At 41.2% G+C, this 27,496-nt stretch overlaps 1 protein-coding gene across 2 annotated transcripts in view; it reads right to left on the bottom strand.

Moving 5' to 3' along the window:
• LOC311241720 (rho guanine nucleotide exchange factor 17-like) overlaps positions 1 to 19,523 on the bottom strand; it is a 107,269-nt gene extending 87,746 nt beyond the window's left edge. For both annotated transcript variants that reach the window (XM_084330601.1, XM_084330602.1), the window contains exons 1-5: positions 19,437 to 19,523; positions 12,700 to 12,878; positions 10,709 to 10,759; positions 9,063 to 9,172; positions 2,845 to 2,930 (exon numbers count right to left, since the gene is read on the bottom strand). In XM_084330601.1, coding sequence (XP_084186727.1) covers positions 2,845 to 2,930; positions 9,063 to 9,172; positions 10,709 to 10,759; positions 12,700 to 12,878; positions 19,437 to 19,521 — 511 coding nt within the window. In that variant the 5' untranslated portion in view covers positions 19,522 to 19,523. The remainder of the gene's footprint in view (positions 1 to 2,844; positions 2,931 to 9,062; positions 9,173 to 10,708; positions 10,760 to 12,699; positions 12,879 to 19,436) is intronic.
• Between the last annotated feature and the right edge of the window lie 7,973 nt (positions 19,524 to 27,496).

The raw sequence follows: 27,496 nt of genomic DNA, 5'->3' as shown, positions 1-27,496 counted from the left end.
TGAAGGGGCATTTCTTCATCTTCAAAAAGAGGGTCTGTCCTCGAAGCATGGGAGCTTGGGGCCGCTTCCGAGAACTTTGTTTGGCAGCTAAAAAGGGAGTAGCATTCCCTGAGTCAACTCTGAACAGGCTTGTGTCCACCACCAAGGGAGAGTGTTTATCTGTTGTGGTCTCCTTGGGTCTAAAGACCAGGGCCCTCATTCATCAACGTGTCTTACGCACAGATTTGTGCTTACCCTGTGCGTACGATCATTTCTAAGCAAAGAGTGGGATTCATCAATTTCAACTTGAACTTGACTCCGTGCTTACGTGTACGCACAGGTCAGAGCACACTTAGCTGACGCCCAGTGGTAGAATATATTATTACAACAAGGAAATGAGCTTCTGTGCATAATAACACTAGCGGAGCGCAGTCAGTCAGTAGCCTACACCCCGTATATTCCGATAACGCTATATAAACCATGCTGCATTCATTCTGAGAGAAAGATCTATTATTCCAAATGCTATTTATAGGGTTTTGACCATAATTACACTACTGTTGCTATTTTACAATGAACTATAATGAATTACGGTTCATACAGAAGTTCTGTATGAACCGTAATTCATTATAGTTCATTGTAAAATAGCTACCCAATACTGACATCAAAATAGATTGTAGTATGCCTCTAGAAATCATATGCAGCAGGTAGAAAATTGACGGAAGATCCATCGCGATTTGGAATAAAATTGAGGAGAACTTTAATCCCTGGGTATTAATCAAACAACAAGGGAAAAGGCAGTCATATTCCAGCGCGGTCTTTGTGTTTGCGCTGCCCAGGCAGCAATGGTTAATAGATAATGATATCATATCCGACATCACCGTAAGTGTACACGTCTGTCAGCCTGTCGAACGAGTTGAGTTCTAACAAAGAACATATTACATGCTGGTATGCTGATAGAGTAAACTATTATATGAATATGATATGATACAAGGTATACACTGGTCCGTCGCATACACTGGTATGCGCAAGTTACTGTTGCATAATGTAGGCTATGGCTGCTATTATATGTAATTCATATAGGCTACCTAATAGTATATGATTTTTAGAGGCATCTATTTTGTTGTCGGTAATACCGACAACAAAATAGATGCCTCTAAAAATCATATAGCCAATCGAACACAACTAATAAAGGCATTCATATTACAGCACGGTTATAATGACACACAACCAACGCCAAACAGTGGTCAACGAACGGTCTTTATTAGTATTTTGAGCTGTCCAGGCAGAATTGCAGCAATGGTCTTAGGAGCCGTTGATATCTGACATCACCGTTTACAAGTCCGCCTTTTATTTATCCCATAAACACGCGCGTTGTGTCTTCTTGGTTCGACAGCAGTGAAAAATCTCCGTGAAGCTTCTCAGAGTTCCGCTCGGGTCCGTCCATTATTTCACATCCCATGGGGGGTGTTTCCTCACTTTCATGACCATATATGGATAATCATGCACGAGCATTGACGGTAGAACAAAGTGGTATTCATCAACACGGAGGAGCATAGGACCTGTGTACGCACGGTTGATGAATCCCAATATTCCTGTGCGTACACTCATTCTAAATTCTGTGCTTACGTGTGGAAATAGAACATGTTCTACGCACACGTTGATGAATGAGGGCCCAGGATACCAAGTGGGAGGTGTGCAGCTTTCTATTGTGGTGGTGGAGGTTAGGTGCACTTTAGTCTGTGTTTGTAAATAAGTAATGTTTTTTTTGTGTTGTTTTTTATGCTGTGCGTTTATGTGAATGTTGATTAGTGGTAGTTGAGCTATGGTTATAATTATATTGTCATTTCGGATGTATGGAGGCACTGTATGCTTGGTTAAAGTTGTGAATGGAGGTGTATTCATTTCACATGTGATCCAGGGACGTAGCGAGGAGTGGGCTGTAATTGGTCGAGATACGTCACGTGGTGTCAGTGAAACAGTAAACAGGAAGTTGCGGGGAATTTGACAGCAGCGAAGGGAAACGAGTGAGGACTGGTGAGTGAATGTGTGTAAGCGATTTGTTTTAAGAATGATAGTAGTATTGTGGTAGTTATTGATTGAATGTGTGTTTTGTTTCAAGGTTTGTAACCTGTTGGAGAAAAGAATTAAAACCTTTTTACAACTGAGTGGCATCCTGTCCATCCCTTCACCCCAGCAGCGGGAGTAAAGCTGCACAGTGAGTATCCTCTTGTTGGCCTTTGCGCCTATTTTCCACTGAGTGTGGAGTGATACTTTGCTGCCATTTTGCTATTGTTCCCTTTAAGTGGAACTGTATATATATATGTATTTGTAAATTGTATGCCATTGCCACTTTGTGTGGACTTGTATCTTTGGTACGTTTTGGCTGGGTGGTTCCCAGTACCAACCTCTGGCTGGTTGGTTAGTGTCGGCGGACGCTAATCTAGTTTGTTTATCTATATCTCACCTTGTGTGTTCTCCCCCTACCTTTTCCCTTTGTGTGTGTTCTGGGTTTAAATCCCCTCTAAAATAAACATAATTTTCCCTTTGGGGAAAAGCAGTGGGTTTCAAGTCCCGCTACAATAAATATTATTTACCATTTGAAAACGCCTTTGTTTATTACCTACCTGCCCGGGACTGTTTTACAAGCATTTACTGAGAGAGGCTGTTTTTTGTTCATGTGCAGCCGGCTCCAGTTACTTTTTTGTGTGGTCATCAGACCTTTGTACATGACAACTTCTATGCCGTGACAAATAAAACTCTTGACTTGACTTGAGCTTGACCCAGGGCTGCTCCCAGGTCTAATTAGCTTAACCCAGACATCCCCACACCACACCCATGATGGTTATGTCAGAGAGTGTAACTTACTTTTAACCATCTCTACATCCTCCAGAGGAAGCTTCCACAGAAACTTATATTTACTGGAGGTGTCAATCACACTGGCTGCAGAGTATCTGAGAGAGAGAGAGAGAGAGAGAGAGAGAGAGAGAGAGAGAGAGAGAGAGAGAGAGAGAGAGAGAGAGAGAGAGAGAGAGAGAGAGAGAGAGAGAGATTAAGCCATTCTAGATTACATTAAAATGTATTTATGTCATTATACAACACAAGTACCATCTGTGTTGATGATGCCATCCCCTGTAAAACAATTAAAACCTTCCCCAATGATAAACATTGGGTGTCCAGGGAGGTGAAAGTTGCAATTAACCAAAAGAAGAGGGCATTTTTCACCGGTGATAAGAGATATGATTAAACATGCTCAAAAGGAGCTGAAAGCTAAAATAAAACAAGCAAAACTTAAATATAAAGATAGGGTAGAAAGACAAATGTCCAATACCAATACCAGGGGCCTTTGGAAAGGCATTAAATCAATCACTGATTGGACCAACAATTCCAGTTGTCTAGGCCCTGAGATTGATGTTAATCATGCAAACCAGTTCTTTGCTACAGTAGGTTTGATACATTTAATTTCTCTGCTGAGCAGGAGAGTATCCTCTCCTCTCTGGCTCAGCCTAGTCCTGTGGACAGTTGTCCCCCTATTGTCATCTCTACTGAAGAGGTTCGTCAGGAGTTTAAGCGCATAAAGATAAACAAGGGCCCCGGGCCTGATGGTATTTATCCACGCACCCTCAAGGTCTCTGCTGACCAGTTATGCCATGTTTTTCATTATCTTTTTTCTCTATCTCTGTCTTCATCTGCTCTTCCTGTAATGTGGTTAACATCATGTCTTGTCCCTATTCCTAAAAAGAACAATGTGCGTAATAGCCTCACTAACCTGAGACCTATTGCTCTGACATGTCACATCATGAAATGTTTTGAAAGGGTTGTGCTGGGCCACCTCAGGGAGCAGGTGGCACCTTATTTAGACCCCTTGCAATTTGCATAAGTGTAGGAGTCGACGATGCACTGATTTTTATGTTGCACCAAATGTATAGCCACCTTGAATCGCCTGCCAGCTCTGTTAGGGTAATGTTCTTTGATTTTTCTAGCGCCTTCAATACAATTCAGCCACATATCCTAGCAAACAAAATGATTCAGCTTAAACTGCACAACTCAACCATCTCTTGGTGCACGAAATATCTTGTTCCTCGACCTCAGTTTGTCAGGCTGGATGACATAGTATCGAATGTCATCTAGACAAAAACTGGAGCCCCCCAGGGAACAGTTTTGGCTCCCTTCCTCTTTGTGCTCTATACACAGCAGACACAGCGAGGCCATGTGCCATATGCAAACATTTTCTGATGATACTGCTCTTATCGGTCTCATCAACAAAGGTGATAACCGGGCCTATAAAAAGGAGATAGACTCATTTGTCCATTGGTGCGATGACAATTTCTTGGAATTAAACATAGAAAAAACCAAGGAGTTGGTCATCAACTTCAGTAGGAAGAAGGTGAATGTCTCTCCTGTCATCATTAGGGGGTAGGAGGTTGAAATAGTCCAGTCCTATAGATATCTTGGCGTTCACCTGGACGGTAAGCTGGACTGGAAGCAGAACACAGATTCTGTCTTAAAAAAAGCCCAGTCTCGGCTTTTTCATTTGAGGAAACTTAGATCCTTAGAACTTAGATCAGCAGGTCACTTCTCGATGTATTCTATCAAGGTATCCTGGCTAGTGTCCTTTTTAATGTTGCTCTCTGCTGGGGGGGCAGCATCACGGTTTCTGACAAAAAACGTATAAATAAAATCATTAAAAAGGCTTCCTCCTGATTCCCTGGAGATCATCATAGCCAAGCGAACCAGAACTAAACTGAACACCATTTTATCTTTTGAAGGCCACCCACTGTCATTTAGTGACAGATTGTTGATGCCTCAATGCTCTACTGAGCGATTGAGAAGGTCCTTTGTTCCTGCTGCGGTTAAATCTTTTAACGAACACCGATAGCACTGTGTTGAGAGGCTCTCCTATTGTGTTGTGTATCCTGTATTGTATCATGTAACGGTTTCTTTCATGTTTGTATTATTTGTAGGGCTGTCAGTTTATCGCATTAATTAGATTAATTAATTACACAGCAAATTATCGCGTTGTGAAAATGTACGCAAAATTAATAAAAAAAATTAAAAAAAAGTTTTAAAGGGGAACTATTTTACTATTTCTTTCACTATTTGGGCACTTTTACACAATTCCTGTGAGTTTATGGAACACCTCTGTAATTTTTTATTTTTTTTAATTCATAGTTTTGTATTTCTAATGAAGTCCTCAAAAACAGCATTTTTCTACCTCAAGATCTTAAGCCGTTTTGAGCCTGGGCTCCTAAACCACTGCGCCGCCTGAACATTATCATGCAGCGGTGTCTCTCTGACATCACAAATCAGCACATTTTCAGATGACTCAGTTCAGTGAGGGTGAATATTGTGAGAGGAGAATTGGAAGAATGCGCCAATATGAGAATTAGAGACATAGATCATATTAATATAAGTCCACATAGCTAGGAAACAATGCTAAACACTGAAAAAGGCCATTTATAAGATAGTTCCCCTTTAATAAAGAATTATTATTTTGTTTTATCTCATTCATTCCGTAAGGCGGTAGAATAAACATTTATAGACTTTTTTTTTTTTAAATGGTCCATTTGCATGTTCTTGGTATTTGATTCTAGGGACATCTATGGATCTCAGGGAATGTATTCCCAGTGTCAGAAAGTGTTACTAGGCTTGAGTGAATTGTAATGAACCAAATGAGAATATCAATTAATTTTTTTTTTTATCTTTGACTGTGAATAACACCATGCTAAAATTTACCAGACCTGAAAAATCTAAGCAAATGAATAAAGGGAAGATGATTAAACAGAAGGTTTTGTAGATAACAGTACTGAATTCTGCCATCCGGACACATGCAATTTGAAATATGATTATAGAATATAGAATATCAGGCCTAAAATGGTTATGAGATTAAAATGCGATTAATTAGATTAATTCATTACAAATCCTGTAATTAATTAGATACATTTTTTTTATCGCCCGACAGCACTAATTATTTGTATTCGCTCTGATGGCAAACCAAGTTTCCCCTCGGGGATTAAGAAATAAACCATACCATACCATACCAGTCTCTCAATAAAAATAAGTTTGGCATCCAACCAGAGTGCAAATATAACAGTAAAGTGCAATAGTAGGCTAATATAGAATGTACAGGTGATTAAACTGGATATAAAATATATAAATTAGTACTACTGAGTAATAGTGCTAATCAGATGTATGTACAGTGTTATAGTATTATTATGTAAGGTAGGGCTGCAACTAATGACTATTTTGGTAGTCGACTAATCTGTTGATTATTTTTTCGATTAGTCGACTAATCGGAAACAAATTATATTAAAAAAAAATTATATTTGTTTTTAATTTTTTAATTTTTAATTTTTTGCACTACCTATCTTTGTGAAAGTGGCTTCTCAGCTCTGGTCCAGCTGAAGACAGAGCAGAGGAACAGATTGGACATTGAGCATGACCTCATAGTTGCTTTGTCTACCATCACCCCAGACTTTGAGACTCTTGTCAGGACCAAACAACATCCCCAGTTATCCCATTAGTTCCCCCAAACTTACTGTCGGTCTGTTATGTTAAGCTAAGAAGTCTTCAGCTGGACCAGAGCTGAGAAGCCACTTTCACAAAGATAGGTAGTGCAAAAAAATTATAATAATAATAATAATAAAAAAAAAAAATTTAAACTACTAATCGACGCAACAATTCCTCGTCGACGATTTTTTATAATCGACATCGTCGATTATGTCGACTAATCGTTGCAGCCCTAATGTACAGTGATACAGGTATAACTATGGTAGTTAAAGCAATGTCAAAACATAAAACAGTTTAAAATAAAATACAGTAAAATGGTTTTACAGAGGTACAGAGATGAAGAAGGGGTTTGATAACTGGCAGTATGTATGTGTATTTTTATTTATATAAATGTATATATGTGCATATGTAGGTATACAGTTGTATATATGTAAAAAATGGCTAGAGGAACTTTACAGGGTAACATACAGTTTGGCAAATATTAATAAGGTATTATTAAAAAATGTATTGTTTTGTTAACTAAGTACATTTTTCAATATAAGTCTAGTAATGTATGAATTAGTAAATCAAATATAGTATGTTCTTATGAGTAAATAGGGGTGGGATTAAATAAGTGTATGCTTCTTCCCAGTCATTTTCAAATAATGTACCAGTAAATGACAACAAAAAAAATTTAGTTTGACTTTTTTGTTTGTTCTTTGTTATTTTTTTATATACATTTATTATTTGAACGGCTTTAGGCTATATATGTACTTGATGTTTGTTTGTTATGTTGCATATTTGAAATAAAGTTCAATCAAATCAAAATCAAATCAAACTATGGTAGTAAGTCATACTGGCCAGCAGCCTAACGAGTAGGTAAGGGATATGTACAGATATATATATATAGCATCTACAGGTATGAAAAAAGGATTATATGCAGGTATGTACAGACTAATGTGAATAAATGTATATGTATGATAAATATATGTATACGATATGTACAGCATTCTGAAGAAGAAGTAAAGATATCAGATGTTTAGCTTCATTCAGAGTATTTTGATTTATAGCTAATTATAATTGAGGCACCTCTCATTTATGTGGTGTCGAAGCAACATAGAGCATACAGCTAATGGATACAGTATTAACAACTTATTAATTCATAGTGTATTATTGATAGATTGATAGGACACATAGCACAGGTCAATTGTGATAACGTATGAAACATGTTGTCTATTTTATGATTTACTTGAATGCATTGTTTTATTTAGTAGATTCTCTGCTAATTTTATGCCTGTCTATATTTATGCCAATTTTATGCTCATTGTATACCTATGTCTATTTTATTTTACTGCTGTGAAGCACTTTGGGCTGCGATTCTTGTATGAAAGGGGCTATACAAATAAAGTGTATTATTATTCACTCTGATGGGTGTATCTTCATTAACTCTGATGGTGTATCTTCATTAACTCTGATGGTGTATCTTCATTAACTCTGATGGTGTATCTTCATTAACTCTGATGGGTGTATCTTCATTAACTCTGATGGTGTATCTTTATTCATTCTGATGGTGTATCTTCATTCATTCTGATGGTGTATCTTCATTCACTCTTGGTGTGTATCTGGTTTACATGATGGGCAGAATGTTGTAATATCTGTGAAACGCCACCAGGGGGCAGCGTGGTTCACTTCTAAAGAGTGTGTGTACGGTACATGCTTTAAATAGTTGGGAGATGGCACAATATTTTGGGATGGGATATTTTGTGTGTGTTGTGGGTGGGTGGGTGGGTGGGTGAGTGAGTGAGTGAGTGAGTGAGTGAGTGAGTGAGTGAGTGAGTGAGTGAGTGAGTGAGTGAGTGAGTGAGTGAGTGAGTGAGTGAGTGAGTGAGTGAGTGAGTGAGTGAGTGAGTGAGTGTGAGTGTGAGTGTGAGTGTGAGTGTGAGTGTGTGAGTGTGTGTGTGTGTGTGTGTGTGTGTGTGTGTGTGTGTGTGTGTGTGTGTGTGCAGCTTTCTATTGTGGTGGTGGAGGTTAGGTGCACTTTAGTCTGTGTTTGTAAATAAGTAATGTTTTTTTTGTGTTGTTTTTTATGCTGTGCGTTTATGTGAATGTTGATTAGTGGTAGTTGAGCTATGGTTATAATTATATTGTCATTTCGGATGTATGGAGGCACTGTATGCTTGGTTAAAGTTGTGAATGGAGGTGTATTCATTTCACATGTGATCCAGGGACGTAGCGAGGAGTTGGCTGTAATTGGTCGAGATACGTCACGTGGTGTCAGTGAAACAGTAAACAGGAAGTTGCGGGGAATTTGACAGCAGCTAAGGGAAACGAGTGAGGACTGGTGAGTGAATGTGTGTAAGCGATTTGTTTTAAGAATGATAGTAGTATTGTGGTAGTTATTGATTGAATGTGTGTTTTGTTTCAAGGTTTGTAACCTGTTGGAGAAAAGAATTAAAACCTTTTTACAACTGAGTGGCATCCTGTCCATCCCTTCACCCCAGCAGCGGGAGTAAAGCTGCACAGTGTGTGTGTGTGTGTGTGTGTGTGTGTGTGTGTGTGTGTGTGTGTGTGTGTGTGTGTGTGTGTGTGTGTCCTACAGGCTCATGGAGCTTCGTCTCAGGGAGCCTGACTTCCTCTTCAAAGTGGTGCAGATCAACAGATCACTGAACAGGAAGAGAGAACGATCCTTCTTCCCTCCTACTGACTTCTACACAGAGCAAGCCAAAAGAGACAGAGAGATAGAACGAGAAAGAGAGATATGAGAGGTTTGAAATATTAAAAAATGTGTTCAGTAGAGTAATGTTGCTGTTGCTTTAACTATTAGAAGGACAGGTTGTCTGGTATGACTGGTATTAATTGTATTCTACCAACTAACTCCTAAATAGTTATGATGGGTCAAATGCAGAGGATGAACTTCCCCTAGGGGATTAATAAAAGTTCAACTTAACTCAACTGTACGATTATTACCCATAATGTATTTCCTCATGGTTTTGGAAGCTGGAGACTGTTTATAACGTACCAACACCATGACCTACTGTATATTAAATATAAACAGAGCAAACCAACACCATGACCTACTGTATATTAAATATAAACAGAGCAAACCAACACCATGACCTACTGTATATTAAATATAAACAGAGCAAACCAACACCATGACCTACAGTATACTAAATATAAACAGACCAAACCAACACCATGACCTACTGTATATTAATTATAAACAGACCAAATCAACACCATGACCTACAGTATATTAATTATAAACAGACCAAATCAACACCATGACCTACAGTATATTGAATATAAACAGAGCAAACCAACACCATGACCTACTGTATATTAAATATAAACAGACCAAATCAACACCATGACCTACAGTATATTGAATATAAACAGAGCAAACCAACACCATGACCTACTGTATATAAAATATAAACAGAGCAAACCAACACCATGACCTACTGTATATAAAATATAAACAGAGCAAACCAACACCATGACCTACTGTATATTAAATATAAACAGAGCAAACCAACACCATTCCCTGTGTAGATCAATAGGTAGAGCAAGGCACTAACACTGCCAGGGCTAGGGGTTCCATTCCCTGTGTAGCTCAATAGCCAACACAAGCTAATACAACATATAAACGAACCCATTCATCAACATGGTAACACCCAATATAATATTTTATTGCACTGCTCTTATTCTGTCTATTTTTCTAATCATTCTATGTCTATAATCTATTTACCTTTAGGTTTTAATATAAATTCAACATCACTGCTGTATAAAATATATATTTTTAAATAATCTAACCCTAACTAACCTTACTGTCATGCACAATATACTAACCTACACTGTAGCACGCAACACTTTGATGAACATTGTTACTCAGCTGATAGAGTTGTGCCCTTCCTGATGACTTGTCGTACAGAACTTGTAAGTCGCTTTGGATAAAAGCGTCAGCTAAATGACTAAATGTAAATGTAAATGTAAGTCACTAACACAGCCAGGGTTAGGGGTTCCATTCCTTATGTATCTCACTGGGTAGAGCAAGGCACTAACACTGCCAGGGTTAGGGGTTCTATTCCCTGTGGAGCTCAATGGGTAGAACAAGGCACTAACACATCCAGGGTTAGGGGTTATATTCTCTGTGTAGTGCAATGGGTAGAGCAAGGCACTAACATTGTCAGGGTTAAACTGCTCCATATAAATGTTTATTCATTCAGGTAGTAGAACTCACCGCCTCCATGACCATTTCCTGTCGCAGAAACTTCCTCTGGGGATTCAGGATCTGAGACACACACACAGACTTTACATGATCAAACCAGTGCCTACTAACTCCTAAGGGGTTTATATACTTACTATACTAGTAACAACACATAGAAGAGAGGTGGTGGTGCAAGCAGCGTTGTTCACATACCTGCCCTTGTACTTTATGTACCTGGAGGATTAAACATATATCCAATAGGGAGGTGTAGTCTGACGTCACTTTAGTCTCCCACGCGGTCCACTCGTATAGGGATTTATCATTGGGAAAATGTATTATCGGCTATTGTAATAATTCTGCCTCATGAACATTGGCAAGCTTTCCATTTTTGCACAAAATGAGTTCCCTTCTATCACTAACATTATTGTTTAAGCATTTTTGGTTGAAACAAAATTATACGTAATTATTTTACGATTAATTGCGAATTGTTTCATGTTGAGCTATAGATTGTGGGTGAATACACACAGAAATGTACATCATGCCAATGTTCATGCTTTATTTGTTTTAAACGAGACGATTTAGAAATGTGTCCATTGGAAATACATTTCAAGCGAGGTGGACCGGCCGGAAACAACAATGACGTAACCACTACACCTCCCTATAGGCGGCAGATCAGGATAGAATCATCCCTGACCGACACAAATATCTTTCTTTCCACCATTGTTGTTGTTGTTCAGAGTCTGCTGCTGACCTGCCTGTGACCTCCCGTGACTTCATGTCACATCCTGATATACTGCCCCCGCTGTTCACATGCTGAATTGTTGCATCTTGCGGATGCATAGTGTTAATTTGTGAGGACGTGCTCAACCAACGGGACACACAGGGTAGCCATCTTGCGCAAGCGAATGCGTGGTTAGAAGCAAGTATATCAAAGGCTTAATGCTGCTGAGCGCTTGAATGCTTTCAAAGAGAGGTTTGATCAGTATTCATTCTGCATAGTGTTGAGTTTGATCAATATTCTGCATATTGTTGAATAGTATCGAGTGTGAACAGTATTCTGCATAGTGTTGAGTTTGATCAGTATTCTGCAGTGTTGAGTTTGATCAATATTCTGCATATTGTTGAGTGATCAATATTCTGCATAGTGTTGAGTGATCAATATTCTGCATAGTGTTGAGTGTGATCAATATTGTGCATAATGTTGAGTGATCAGTATTCTGCATAGTGAGTGTGATCAGTATTCTGCATAGTGTTGAGTTTGATCAGTATTCTGCTTAGTGTTGAGTTTGATCAATATTCTGCATAGTGAGTGTGATCAGTATTCTGCATAGTGTTGAGTTTGATCAGTATTCTGCTTAGTGTCGAGTTTGATCAATATTCTGCATAGTGAGTGTGATCAGTATTCTGCATAGTGTTGAGTTTGATCAGTATTCTGCTTAGTGTTGAGTTTGATCAATATTCAGCATAGTGTTGAGTGTGATCAGTATTCTGCATAGTGTTGAGTGATCAGTATTCTACAGTGTTGAGTGTGATCAGTATTCTACAGTGTTGAGTGTGATCAGTATTCTACAGTGTTGAGTGTGATCAGTATTCTGCATAGTGTTGAGTGTGATCAGTATTCTACAGTGTTGAGTGATCAGTATTATACAGTCTTGAGTGATCAGTATTCTACAGTGTTGAGTGTGATCAGTATTCTGCATAGTGTTGAGTGATCAGTATTCTGCATAATGTTGAGTGATCAGTATTCTGCATAGTGTTGAGTGATCAGTATTCTACAGTGTTGAGTGTGATCAGTATTCTGCATAGTGTTGAGTGATCAATATTATGCATAGTGTTGAGTGATCAGAATTCTGCATAATGTTGGATTTATTTTGCATAGCGTTGATTGTGATCAGTATTCTGCATAGTGTTGAGTTTGATCAGTATTCTACATAGTGTTGAGTGTGATCAGTATTTGTATTGAGTATTGAGTTTATTCTGCATAGTGTTGAGTTTATTCTGCACATGTGTTGAGTGTGTCTCACATGTTCCACTCCTTCTATATGGGCCTCGATCTCCTGCATCACTCTGGCCTCACGCTCCGCCTCCTCCGCTGACCGACGCCCCTTATTGATCTTCTCAGCCAACTGCTTGATGTCTCTCTGGGCATCCAATAGGAAGGGGTGATCTGGGTGGTCCTCTGGAGTGTGCTTCAACAGGTCCTAGATCACACACACACAGACATGCACCAGGGTGGTTTGAAGATTTTCACCACATCTTCTATGAACCTGGTTTACTTCTGATTATCATTTAAATAAAAGTATTTCCATCTCCAGCTGATAAAACATAATAGTGATTCTATAACCAGTTCATGAATGTTTTTACATTTGCTGTTCATGGCTGTTCTAAACACTGGTGTCTGGTACGACATTCCTGTTCAAAACACTGGTGTCTGATAGGACATTCCTGTTCAAAACACTGGTGTCTGGTACGACATTCCTGTTCTAAACACTGGTGTCTGTTAGGACATTCCTGTTCTAAACACTGGTGTCTGGTAGGACATTCCTGTTCTAAACACTGGTGTCTGGTAGGACATTCCTGTTCTAAACACTGGTGTCTGGTAGGACATTCCTGTTCTAAACACTGGTGTCTGGTAGGACATACCTGTTCTAAACACTGGTGTCTGGTAGGACATTCCTGTTCTAAACACTGGTGTCTGGTACGACATTCCTGTTCTAAACACTGGTGTCTGGTAGGACATTCCTGTTCAAAACACTGGTGTCTGGTATGACATTCCTGTTCAAAACACTGGTGTCTGGTACGACATTCCTGTTCTAAACACTGGTGTCTGGTAGGACATTCCTGTTCTAAACACTGGTGTCTGGTAGGACATTCCTGTTCTAAACACTGGAGGCTGATAGGACATTCCTGTTCTAAACACTGGAGGCTGATAGGACATTCCTGTTCTAAACACTGGAGGCTGATAGGACATTCCTGTTCTAAACACTGGAGGCTGATAGGACATTCCTGTTCTAAACACTGGAGGCTGATAGGACATTCCTGTTCTAAACACTGGTGTCTGGTAGGACATTCCTGTTCTAAACACTGGTGTCTGGTAGGACATTCCTGTTCTAAACACTGGTGTCTGGTAGGACATTCCTGTTCTAAACACTGGAGGCTGATAGGACATTCCTGTTCTAAACACTGGTGTCTGGTAGGACATTCCTGTTCTAAACACTGGTGTCTGGTAGGACATTACTGTTCTAAACACTGGTGTCTGGTAGGACATTCCTGTTCTAAACACTGGAGGCTGATAGGACATTACTGTTCTAAACACTGGTGTCTGGTAGGACATTCCTGTTCTAAACACTGGAGGCTGATAGGACATTCCTGTTCTAAACACTGGAGGCTGATAGGACATTACTGTTCTAAACACTGGTGTCTGGTAGGACATTCCTGTTCTAAACACTGGTGTCTGGTAGGACATTCCTGTTCTAAACACTGGTGTCTGGTAGGACATTCCTGTTCTAAACACTGGAGGCTGATAGGACATTCCTGTTCTAAACACTGGTGTCTGGTAGGACATTCCTGTTCTAAACACTGGTGTCTGGTAGGACATTCCTGTTCTAAACACTGGTGTCTGGTAGGACATTCCTGTTCTAAACACTGGTGTCTGGTAGGACCTACCTGTTCTAAACACTGGTGTCTGGTAGGACATTCCTGTTCTAAACACTGGTGTCTGGTAGGACATTCCTGTTCTAAACACTGGTGTCTGGTAGGACATTCCTGTTCAAAACACTGGTGTCTGGTACGACATTCCTGTTCTAAACACTGGTGTCTGGTAGGACATTCCTGTTCTAAACACTGGTGTCTGGTAGGACATTCCTGTTCTAAACACTGGTGTCTGGTAGGACATTCCTGTTCTAAACACTGGTGTCTGGTAGGACATTCCTGTTCTAAACACTGGTGTCTGGTAGGACATTCCTGTTCTAAACACTGGTGTCTGGTAGGACATTCCTGTTCTAAACACTGGAGGCTGATAGGACATTCCTGTTCTAAACACTGGAGGCTGATAGGACATTCCTGTTCTAAACACTGGAGGCTGATAGGACATTCCTGTTCTAAACACTGGTGTCTGGTAGGACATTCCTGTTCTAAACACTGGTGTCTGGTAGGACATTCCTGTTCTAAACACTGGTGTCTGGTAGGACATTCCTGTTCTAAACACTGGTGTCTGGTAGGACATTCCTGTTCTAAACACTGGAGGCTGATAGGACATTCCTGTTCTAAACACTGGTGTCTGGTAGGACATTCCTGTTCTAAACACTGGAGGCTGATAGGACATTCCTGTTCTAAACACTGGTGTCTGGTAGGACATTCCTGTTCAAAACACTGGTGTCTGGTACGACATTCCTGTTCTAAACACTGGTGTCTGGTAGGACATTCCTGTTCTAAACACTGGTGTCTGGTAGGACATTCCTGTTCTAAACACTGGTGTCTGGTAGGACATTCCTGTTCTAAACACTGGTGTCTGGTAGGACATTACTGTTCTAAACACTGGTGTCTGGTAGGACATTCCTGTTCTAAACACTGGAGGCTGATAGGACATTCCTGTTCTAAACACTGGAGGCTGATAGGACATTACTGTTCTAAACACTGGTGTCTGGTAGGACATTCCTGTTCTAAACACTGGAGGCTGATAGGACATTCCTGTTCTAAACACTGGAGGCTGATAGGACATTACTGTTCTAAACACTGGTGTCTGGTAGGACATTCCTGTTCTAAACACTGGTGTCTGGTAGGACATTCCTGTTCTAAACACTGGTGTCTGGTAGGACATTCCTGTTCTAAACACTGGAGGCTGATAGGACATTACTGTTCTAAACACTGGTGTCTGGTAGGACATTCCTGTTCTAAACACTGGTGTCTGGTAGGACATTCCTGTTCTAAACACTGGTGTCTGGTAGGACATTCCTGTTCTAAACACTGGTGTCTGGTAGGACCTACCTGTTCTAAACACTGGTGTCTGGTAGGACATTCCTGTTCTAAACACTGGTGTCTGGTAGGACATTCCTGTTCTAAACACTGGTGTCTGGTAGGACATTCCTGTTCAAAACACTGGTGTCTGGTACGACATTCCTGTTCTAAACACTGGTGTCTGGTAGGACATTCCTGTTCTAAACACTGGTGTCTGGTAGGACATTCCTGTTCTAAACACTGGTGTCTGGTAGGACATTCCTGTTCTAAACACTGGTGTCTGGTAGGACATTCCTGTTCTAAACACTGGTGTCTGGTAGGACATTCCTGTTCTAAACACTGGTGTCTGGTAGGACATTCCTGTTCTAAACACTGGAGGCTGATAGGACATTCCTGTTCTAAACACTGGAGGCTGATAGGACATTCCTGTTCTAAACACTGGAGGCTGATAGGACATTCCTGTTCTAAACACTGGTGTCTGGTAGGACATTCCTGTTCTAAACACTGGTGTCTGGTAGGACATTCCTGTTCTAAACACTGGTGTCTGGTAGGACATTCCTGTTCTAAACACTGGTGTCTGGTAGGACATTCCTGTTCTAAACACTGGAGGCTGATAGGACATTCCTGTTCTAAACACTGGTGTCTGGTAGGACATTCCTGTTCTAAACACTGGAGGCTGATAGGACATTCCTGTTCTAAACACTGGTGTCTGGTAGGACATTCCTGTTCTAAACACTGGTGTCTGGTAGGACATTCCTGTTCTAAACACTGGAGGCTGATAGGACATTCCTGTTCTAAACACTGGAGGCTGATAGGACATTCCTGTTCTAAACACTGGTGTCTGGTATGACATTCCTGTTCAAAACACTGGTGTCTGGTAGGACATTCCTGTTCTAAACACTGGTGTCTGGTAGGACATTCCTGTTCTAAACACTGGAGGCTGATAGGACATTCCTGTTCTAAACACTGGTGTCTGGTATGACATTCCTGTTCTAAACACTGGTGTCTGTTAGGACATTCCTGTTCTAAACACTGGTGTCTGGTAGGACATTCCTGTTCTAAACACTGGTGTCTGGTAGGACATTCCTGTTCTAAACACTGGTGTCTGGTAGGACATTCCTGTTCTAAACACTGGAGGCTGATAGGACATTCCTGTTCTAAACACTGGAGGCTGATAGGACATTCCTGTTCTAAACACTGGTGTCTGGTAGGACATTCCTGTTCTAAACACTGGTGTCTGGTAGGACATTCCTGTTCTAAACACTGGAGGCTGATAGGACATTCCTGTTCTAAACACTGGAGGCTGATAGGACATTCCTGTTCTAAACACTGGAGGCTGATAGGACATTCCTGTTCAAAACACTGGTGTCTGGTAGGACATTCCTGTTCTAAACACTGGAGGCTGATAGGACATTCCTGTTCTAAACACTGGAGGCTGATAGGACATTCCTGTTCTAAACACTGGAGGCTGATAGGACATTCCTGTTCTAAACACTGGAGGCTGATAGGACATTCCTGTTCTAAACACTGGAGGCTGATAGGACATTCCTGTTCTAAACACTGGAGGCTGATAGGACATTCCTGTTCTAAACACTGGAGGCTGATAGGACATTCCTGTTCTAAACACTGGAGGCTGATAGGACATTCCTGTTCTAAACACTGGAGGCTGATAGGACATTCCTGTTCTAAACACTGGAGGCTGATAGGACATTCCTGTTCTAAACACTGGAGGCTGATAGGACATTCCTGGGAAAGAAAATGGTCCAGTACACAGGACGTGATGCGTTGTATGTACGTCACCAGCAGCAACAGTAGTTTGTTTGGTATGAATGGAAGATTAACTCAGTAGTTAGCATGGAAAGCAAGTCAATACAAAGTAAAAAAAAAAAACACAACAGCAGTAAAGCCATTGTGTATGTGTATTACGGGGTGACAGTGGCTCAGGAGGTAGAGCAAGACACTTAGCCCCCAACTATGGATAAAAGCGATAAAAGGCACAACAAAGGCATCAACAAAACACATTTAGACAAAGATCCTTGAATGCAATCATGGCAAGCACAAACCTTTGTAATATCAAAACAACACATGTATCCAGTCTGAGTCTATGGATACAGGGAGCAGCATCTAGTCTGAGTCTATGGATACAGGGAGCAGCATCTAGTCTGAGTCTATGGATACAGGAGGCAACATCTAGTCTGAGTCTATGGATACAGGGAGCAGCATCTAGTCTGAGTCTATGGATACAGGGAGCAACATCTAGTCTGAGTCTATGGATACAGGAGGCAGCATCTAGTCTGAGTCTATGGATACAGGAAGCAACATCTAGTCTGAGTCTATGGATACAGGGAGCAGCATCTAGTCTGAGTCTATGGATACAGGAAGCAACATCTAGTCTGAGTCTATGGATACAGGAGGCAGCATCTAGTCTGAGTCTATGGATACAGGAAGCAACATCTAGTCTGAGTCTATGGATACAGGAAGCAACATCTAGTCTGAGTCTATGGATACAGGGAGCAGCATCTAGTCTGAGTCTATGGATACAGGAAGCAACATCTAGTCTGAGTCTATGGATACAGGAAGCAACATCTAGTCTGAGTCTATGGATACAGGGAGCAGCATCTAGTCTGAGTCTATGGATACAGGAAGCAACATCTAGTCTGAGTCTATGGATACAGGAAGCAACATCTAGTCTGAGTCTATGGATACAGGGAGCAGCATCTAGTCTGAGTCTATGGATACAGGAAGCAACATCTAGTCTGAGTCTATGGATACAGGAAGCAGCGTCTCCTCCAAAAGTGGCAACTGACAATTATCACAGATATAGAGCAGAACTTTAAGAGTTATCACAGATATAGAGAAGAACTTTACAAGTGATCACAGATATAGAGCAGAACTTTACCAGTTATCACAGATATAGAGCAGAACTGTACCTGTTATCACAGATAGAGCAGAACCTTACTAGTTATTATCACCCATTATCACAGAAATAGAGCAGCACTTTACCAGTTACCACAAATATAGAGCAGAACGTTGCCAGTTATGACATATATAGAGCAGAACTTGACTAGTTATCACAGATATAGAGCAGAACTTTAACAATGCTTTAGCTCTTGGTTTCGACATTACTGCCATCTGCAGTCTTCTCACAACTAGTCTGTGAACATTACCTAGGCTTCCAAATATAAACGCCAGCTATTTACATTTGTACCCAAGCTGTGTAATACCATCCTTGAGCAGTTGGTAAGAATTGTCTCTTCCAGACTGTAATCAAAAGTACATCCTACTTCTAAAATGTTGTCCTCTCTACTGTCCTCATCAACAACAACCACATCTGGTGTATTTAGCAGTCACATACAAAATACATAATTACACAGTTTGAACATGAGTTATTAGTACATTTTAACAGAAGATGGAGCATCTGGCATTATGTCCTTAACTATTAGTAAATTCTGTCATACCTTGCAATGTACATTCCCCTACATACATCACGCACGCACACACACACACACACACACGCACGCACGCACGCACGCACGCACGCACACACACACACACACACACACACACACACACACACACACACACACACACACACACACACACACACACACACACACACACACACACACACACACACACACACACACACACACACACACACACACACACACACACACACACACACACACACACACACACACACACACACACACACACACACACACACACACACACACACACACACACACACACACACACACACACACACACCCACACACCCACACACCACCCACCCACCCACCCTTGACTAGCAGCTCGTAACGAGGAATCCTCTGGACCGGCTTAATCATCAGGTCACCTAGAGCCTGTTTCTCCTTATTCTCACGCATACTTTGCTGTTAGAGAGACAGAGAGAGAGAGAAAGAGAGACAGAGAAACAGTTAAGGACAGAGAAATAGAGAGAGAAATAGAGAAAGAGAGAGAGAGAGAAACAGAGAGAGAGAGAGAGAAACAGAGAGACAGAGATAGTTAAGGACAGAGAGAGAGAAATAGAGAGACAGAGAGAGATAGTTAAGGACAGAGAGTGATATACAACAATAACAATAATAAACTTTATTTGTATAGCATCTTTCATATAAGAATTGCAAGAAGTGCTTAACAGCAGAAAAAAGACAGGCACAACACGAGCACATAAAGTGCAGACATATAAAAACATCCCAACAGGCCACCTTGTTTATGGTTTTATTCTATGGCAATAATAAAAAGAGTAAAATAGAATAGACAGTGTAAAATAGTGCAATAGTGCAGTGCAATAAAATAGTTCTGAATTAATGTTCAACCGTTTAAAACCGTCATTACCTTCCCTGTTTGATATCCACAGTTTAAAACCTGACAGTCTTTCTTCCTGCTTGATACCCACTTTGACCCTTCAACCTAGGGCTGGGCGATATGGCAAAAAATCATATTGCGATAACGATATGATAATGTTATCATATCATTTGATATCGATAATTATCGAAATTGTTATAAGAATTTTTATTTTTATTTTTTTAAACAACAGATGTATGTTTATTTTGCAGCAATTCTTTGTCATTGCCGCCATCTTTAGTGTTACATCCCCTCACACTCCAGTTCTCAGGCTGCAGCTGGTTTAAAAGCTAAAGTAAACCGGCTTCTCTGCTGGCTGTGGCTCCAGGGGAGTTGAACAGTTCTGGCTCTGCTAGTTTCTTTTCTATCTTTTGGCGCTTTTTTGGTGGACAAACCACCGCACATGTGCACCGTGACTCGTGACTGGAGTCTAGCTCTGCTAGCACACATAGCCTACTGTGTACAGACGGTTTCAAACTGTATTTTAAATTAGAAAGCAAACAAAATAAATGGACAAGAGAAAAAGAAATCTCAATTTGGTCAGTATTGTCATTTGGACAAGCAAAGCCATTACTTTAAGTTGCAGGCAAAAAAGACAAGTCTGTCCACTGTCTCTGTTGCAGGTCAAAAAAATAAAAAATAAAATAAAAATAAATCGATTTTTTTTCCCCGATATCGATTATTAAAATATATCGCGATATTTATCGTTATCGTTATATCGCCCAGCCCTACTTCAACCACCCTCGCAGTTCCCTCTCTCATGGCGCAGTTCTAGGCCTGGGTCCCCTACACAGTTTTAAAACCTGACAGTCTTTCTTCCTGCTTGATACCCACACAGTTCAATACCTGACAGTTTGGAACCTGTAATAAAAGAGTAATAATAGAGTAGTAATAGAATGGACAGTGCAATAAAATAGTTCTGAATGACTGTTTAACAGATTAAAACCGTATTTATGCATACACTGTCTCAAGATCTACTGTAGTCCTGCATGTTATCAACAAATGTGCATGCTTGTGTGAATTTATGTGTGCCATTATTACTGTCAACATAGTGTTATTACTGTCAATGTAATAATTGTGGAATATTTGTATAATGACGCTGTGGTTGTATGTGTATGTCACCAAATTTCCCCAAGGGGATTAATAAAGTTCATCCTTATCCTTACCTTCCCTGTTTGATATCCACAGTTTAGAACCCGTAATAATAGGATATCATGGTCGATCGTGTCAAACGCTGCGCTTAGATCTAATAGGACGAGAATTGAGACTTTATTTACAACCAAGTTTTTTCTGAGGTCAATAATTATTTTAGTACGAGCCGTTTTAGTGCTGTGGTGCATTCTGAAGCCTGATTGAAATTCCTCCATTATGTTGCTTTCTTTGAGAAAGGAGTTTATTTTTGTAAGTATCTTGAGTTTATCTTTTGTAAGTATAGGTTGGATATCGGCCTATAGACACATGCCTTCTCTATTTGAACGACCACATCAAACAAGAGGTGGACGCGGGAAAATACTGCGGCATGGTCATGCTGGACTTACAAAAGGCCTTCGACACTGTCAATCACTCCATTCTGATTGACAAGCTAAAAGCAATTGGTTTTGATAGTTTATCAGTGAGCTGGATGCAATCCTACCTTGAGGGGAGAGAACAGATGGTGGAGGTAAACGGTACTCTATCCCCCCCTCTCACAGTGAGCTGTGGTGTTCCACAAGGAAGCATACTAGGACCGCTACTGTTCCTAATGCAAATTACATGTTGTTAGCTTGTGACTGCAACTTGTTCTTGTTCGCGGACGACTCAGCCCTGCTGGTCTCTGACAAGAACAAGTTACAGGTTGAAAAAACCCTCAGCTCTGAACTCGGCAGAATCTGCACCTGGCTCGCTGATAACAAACTATCATTACACCTGGGTGGCGGCTACGTGGCGTAGTGGGCAAGGCGCTCGCCACGAAATCTGGAGACGCTGGGCTTGCCTGTTCGAGCCCAGTGCTCCACATTTGCTTTCAGTTTAGCTGGTCGTCCGTACTAATACACATTGGCCGTATTAGGGGGTGGGAAACTGATGGGTGGGGATCGGGCGTTGTGGACAGCGACTCCTACAGGTCGGTTGGTGCGCCTGCGCAGTAGAATCAGGAAGTGTCGGGGCAGCGTGAGCCTCCCACGCGTTACTCCTCGCCACTGAGAGATCGAGCTGCGCAGGTGAAAAGATGCGACTGCTGTTACCTCAAGTACCGGAGGGGACTTGTGCTATGTATGACTTAGTCCACATTGCAGCCGGCTTGTGGGAGGCAAGAAACAGCGTCCGTGACAGGGGAGGGTTGAATTGGATGATACGAAATTGGGATGGGAGAAAATATAGAAAATGGGAGAAAAAGTGGATAAAAAAAAAATATATATATCATTACACCTTGGTAAAACAGAGTCCATTCTCTTCGGATCAAATAACAAACTAAGCAAGACCGACGGCTTCTCAGTTACAGTGGGTGACAAATTATTGTCACAAGGAAAGATGAAATTACATACCTAGGTAAGGTTCCATCCTAGAGGCAAATCTTTCCTGTGACAAAATGGCATCCAAGGTAATAAAAAAAGTCAACCAACGAACTAGATTCTTGTACCGGATCTCCTCTCTGGTAAACAAGAATACCCTGAAGACGCTGGCAGGAGCACTCATTTAAGGGTACTACGACTATGCTTGCACCTCATGGTACCAAAGCACCTGCGCGGCGCGCCTCTCAGCGAGGAGTGCTCAGGAGTCGGACTGTGTAATCGCAGACGTTACTAGTCTGTAGCCTGTAGTAGGTAGAGTAGAGTTAGAGTAGACAACTCACTTACCGTCCGGCCGTCTGGACGGGGCTTCCACAGCACATTCCATGATAAAAAAAAGTATCTATTTAGTTAGATAGAGATGATTATCTCTCAGACTCCTGACTTACTAACAATATGAAATACTCCTGGTCCCAAGCATTATTTTCTCGACTGACGAGTCACTGAGCTTGCTTCGACCACTAGGAAACGCGCCCATATTTCATATCATATTTGAAGACCCTAATAGGCTACATTTATTTGCTTGCTGCATTTACATTGGCTGCGACGAATCGATACATTGGCTGCCTGCAGTGACGCTGACGCCCACCACAGTCACCACTGTGAGTGACGTGAATCTCAAAACAATGATTTATATTTAACTAATAATAGTCCCCACGGCCACCGGAGCAGCACCAGCCGCAGGTGTAATTGCGCCTGTAGATGATCCGATTCCCGCCTCCTGCTGCTCTGTCAGCTTCACTGTCAGTGAATAATATATAATAGTAATTTAGAGACCCCCCAAAAAATCGCAAATCAAGTTTGCAGGGGAGCTGATGTCTGATCTAGGGGAGCTATAGCGGTCCGGGCTCCCCTCGTGGATCGCACCCTGCCCCCTCCTAATGTACAGTCTCCTCCCCACCGTATGTATATATTCTCTCCCCACCGTATGTATATTTCTCTCCCACCCACCCACCCCCTCCTAATGTACAGTCCCCTCCCCATCATATGTATATACTCTGTAAGGATCTACAGTATGGGTAACAGTACTGTATATTTGCATATCGTATATGTCACAAATGTACAGTACTAAATACCTGTATGTCATGTATGTCCCTATGCCATAAATGTCATGTATGTTGTGTATGTCATAAATGTCACTATGAATAAAAAATGGGGGACCCCGATGTAAACAAGACAAACGTCTTTCTCTGGTCTGCATCCCCTTAACAATTGTGTGTATTGAGCCGTACAGTATTGTACCCATTCTGCAATCTGTTAAATAAAGTGTTCATTCATTCATTCATTCATTCATTCATTCATTCATTCATTCATTCATTCATTCATTCATTCATGCATCCATCCATCCATCCATCCATTCATTCATTCATTCAGTTGGTCAGTACATTACCGTCTAGTTTGGGTTTCTTTAGTAAGGGTCTTACGATGGCTGTTTTGAATGCATCTGGGAAAATGCCTGTCAGAAGCGATGTATTTATAATATTTAGGACATGACTTGAAATTACATTCCATGACAGTTTTGTAAAGCTCAGTTGATGCAATTTTCCTATGGTTACTTTTTTGCAGGGTTTTCTGGTGGTGTCCATGTTTGTATCAGGACTAATGCTGGCTCTAATTGAAGTTATTTTGTTATTGAAGAATAATGCTAGTTCTTCACATTTTGATGCAGATGGCTGTGGAGGGGTGGGGACAGTGTTGAGTAGCTGGTCGATGGCTAAGAATAATATTCTAGAGTTTCCAGCATTCTCTGTGATAAACTTAGAGAAATTGTCCTTTCTTGCAACTCATATTTCTTTGTTATAGGCAGTCATGGCTTCTTTATAGAAAACGCAGTGGACTGTGAGCTTGGTTTTCCTCCATTTTCGTTCAGCAGATCTACAGTTCTCTTAGTCTGACCAACACTGCTATTATTTAACCATGGGGAGATTTTATCACTTTTTTCTTGGAATGACAGCATCCAGTGTATATGATAGGGTGTTGTTGAGATGTTCAACCATGCAGTTTAAAGAGAAGTCCAGGCTGGATGGTTCAGTTTGTCTCATGATATTTGAGAACTTCTCTTCTGCAATGTCATCTCGTACTCTTCGCTTTACAACAGTTACCATTTTTGTCTCTGTTAAGTTTAGGTTAGCATTGAAGAATACACAATGATGGTCAGATATAGGTAATTCGATTACTGATACTTTATCAATGTTCAGCCTTGTTGTTATCACTAAGTCTAGGGTGTTACCATGTTGGTGAATGGGTTCATTTACATGTTGTATTAGCTCAAATCTGTCCAGTAGGTTGATAAGCTCAATAGCCTTGGGGTCGTTCTTCTTATTTATATGAATATTCAGATCTCCATGTATGATTAATCTTTCACATCTAATGATACCGACTGAGATTAGCTCTGAGAATTCCTGCAGAAATATTGATGAGTATTTTGGTGGCCGGTACAATGTGATGAGCCAAGACAGTTTGAGGTTTGAGCTCAATAGCAATATATTCAAATTATATAAATTCAAGGGCGGCTGATTGGCACAGTGGGCAAGGCGCTCACCTCTAACGCAGGAGACGCTGGGTTCGAGCCCAGCTCTCGGCGTTGCTACCGGCTGGCCGGTCGTTCATACTAACACAATTGGCAAGTGTTAGAGGGTGGGAAAGCCGGTGGGTGGGGATTGGACGTTGTGGACAGCGACTCCTACAGGTCGGTATGGTGACGCCGGTGCGGCGGAAGCAGGAAGTAGCGGGGGCAGTGTGAGCCTCCCACACGTTACTCCTCGCCACTGAGAGCTCGAGCTGCTGCGGTGTAAAGATGCGCCAGGCTGCCTCCTCGTGTACCGGAGGGGACACGTGATGCAAGGCTTCTATCCTCACTACAACGACCAGTGGGAGGCATAGTCTAGCAACGTTCAAGACAGGGGAGGGAAGAATTGGATAATACGAAATTGGGATGGGAGAAAAATAGAAAATGTGGATAAATATTTTTTTTATATATAAATTCACACATGTCAATGTCATTACATACAAACGATGTAGATAAAATAGCGGCAACCCCTCCCCCTTTTCTAATTTGCCTGACCGATTGATAATATTTATAATTTGGAGGGCAGGCTTCTATCAGCGTTGTCGCACCAGTAATGTAGTTTTTAGCCAGGTCTCGACTAGGAACATGCATTGCAAATTTGTTTGTTATTAGATCATTGATTAAGAAAGATTTGTTGCTCAGTGATCTAACATTCAGGAGGGCCATTGTCAGTGATTTTGTGATGGGGGGTGAGGCCGGCCTTGGTTGGCTGAGCGATGATAGGTCTGAGGTTACAGTAACACAGAAGTGTTACAGAGCGTGTCAAGTATTTATTTTTGAGTCTGATAGTAGTGAGAACAGGAACAGCATGGTTTGTTATTGGAACAAACTGATAGCAGTAGTTTGGGGGCGAGGTGGGGGCGTGGTGGAGGTTTCGGGGGTTGCAGTTGCGGACTGTCGAGGAAAGAGGGCGGAATAGTTATTTTTGGGGTTTTTGGATATGCCTGGCTGTGTTTTAGGGTTGTTGGTGGCTTAGTGGGGTAGAGCTGTCCTCTGCAGTCGATGTTGATCCCCAATCTATCGTCTTGACGTCATCAAGGGAAGAAAGATTAGGAGGGGGGGGCACCCTGCATTTTAGGGTTGTTGGTGGCAAGGGGGCTGAATCGGCTGATAGTTCTGCTGTCATCCTGAGTGGGGCAGAGCTGTGGATGTCCTCTGCGATCTGACCCAGTCGGACGAGGTGATGGTTGGCTTTGTTGTCTTTCACAACAAAGGTCCAGGGTCCAGTCGGTCGAATCCTTCTCCATATGAAATATCCTCGTTTCGAGCAATGTGATGATCTTTTAGTGTCCACAGCATTGTTTACATGGAGGCATGCTCTGTGTCGTGGCTTCCTTCCATTGTCAATCAATCAATCAATCAGTCTTTCCATCAAGCCACTAGACGCTTTAAACAGACAGTTCTAACTCGTTTCTTTCCTTAAATTACTCACAGTTCGAAGTGTAGCTTGGCCTCCGATGGTTTCGATGATGTTGCGATGTGTTTGCTCACAAATAAAGTACCAAACATTTGCACATGCAACAAAGAAAATAGGCCTTTACAATATTCAAAAGAAAATAGGCAAAACTCAAAGAAAATAACAAACAACTTAGGTATTCTTTCTTCCTTGATAATGCTTATATAACTTTATAACTTTAAAGGGTATTTGTACGATTTGTATGTACGTGTTTAATTTAAAAAATCATGTGGCCGTGACAAATCAGGAATGAAATGCTTAAAAACAGCAGTCTGAGCTGCAGAGGACAGTCCTCAAGTTATTCAACCTGGTTCTGAGCTGCAGAGGACAGTCCTCAAGTTATTCAACCTGGTTCTGAGCTGCACAGGACAGTCCTCAAGTTATTCAACCTGGTTCTGAGCTGCACAGGACAGTCCTCAAGTTATTCAACCTGGTTCTGAGCTGCAGAGGACAGTCCTCAAGTTATTCAACCTGGTTCTGAGCTGCACAGGACAGTCCTCAAGTTATTCAACCTGGTTCTGAGCTGCAGAGGACAGTCCTCAAGTTATTCAACCTGGTTCTGAGCTGCAGAGGACAGTCCTCAAGTTATTCAACCTGGTTCTGAGCTGCAGAGAGCAGTCCTCAAGTTATTAAACTTGGTTTTGAGTTCTGGCTGTTTTCTTGACATCTTGAGACAAGGACTTACTGTATTTCACCCATATGTAAAAGTGGAGATAAATTAGACGCAAATAATTATGAGGTGTCTGTGTGTGCAGTAGTCTGGGGAAGGTATTTTTTTCACATTTTAAATAAACAATTTCTATCCTTCCTTAAAGGAAAACTCCAACATTTTGGGAAATTAGCTTATTTAGGGATGTCCGATATTATCGGCCGATATTGGCATTCAAATGTGATATCGGAAAATATCTGTATCGGTTTTCAAAAAC

Source organism: Notolepis coatsorum, assembly GCF_963971535.1.
Source record: "Notolepis coatsorum genome assembly, chromosome: 1".
NCBI classification, from domain to species: Eukaryota; Metazoa; Chordata; class Actinopteri; order Aulopiformes; family Paralepididae; genus Notolepis; species Notolepis coatsorum.
The sequence above is the reverse complement of the archived record's forward strand: the minus strand, read 5'-3'. Positions and strand labels throughout refer to the sequence as shown.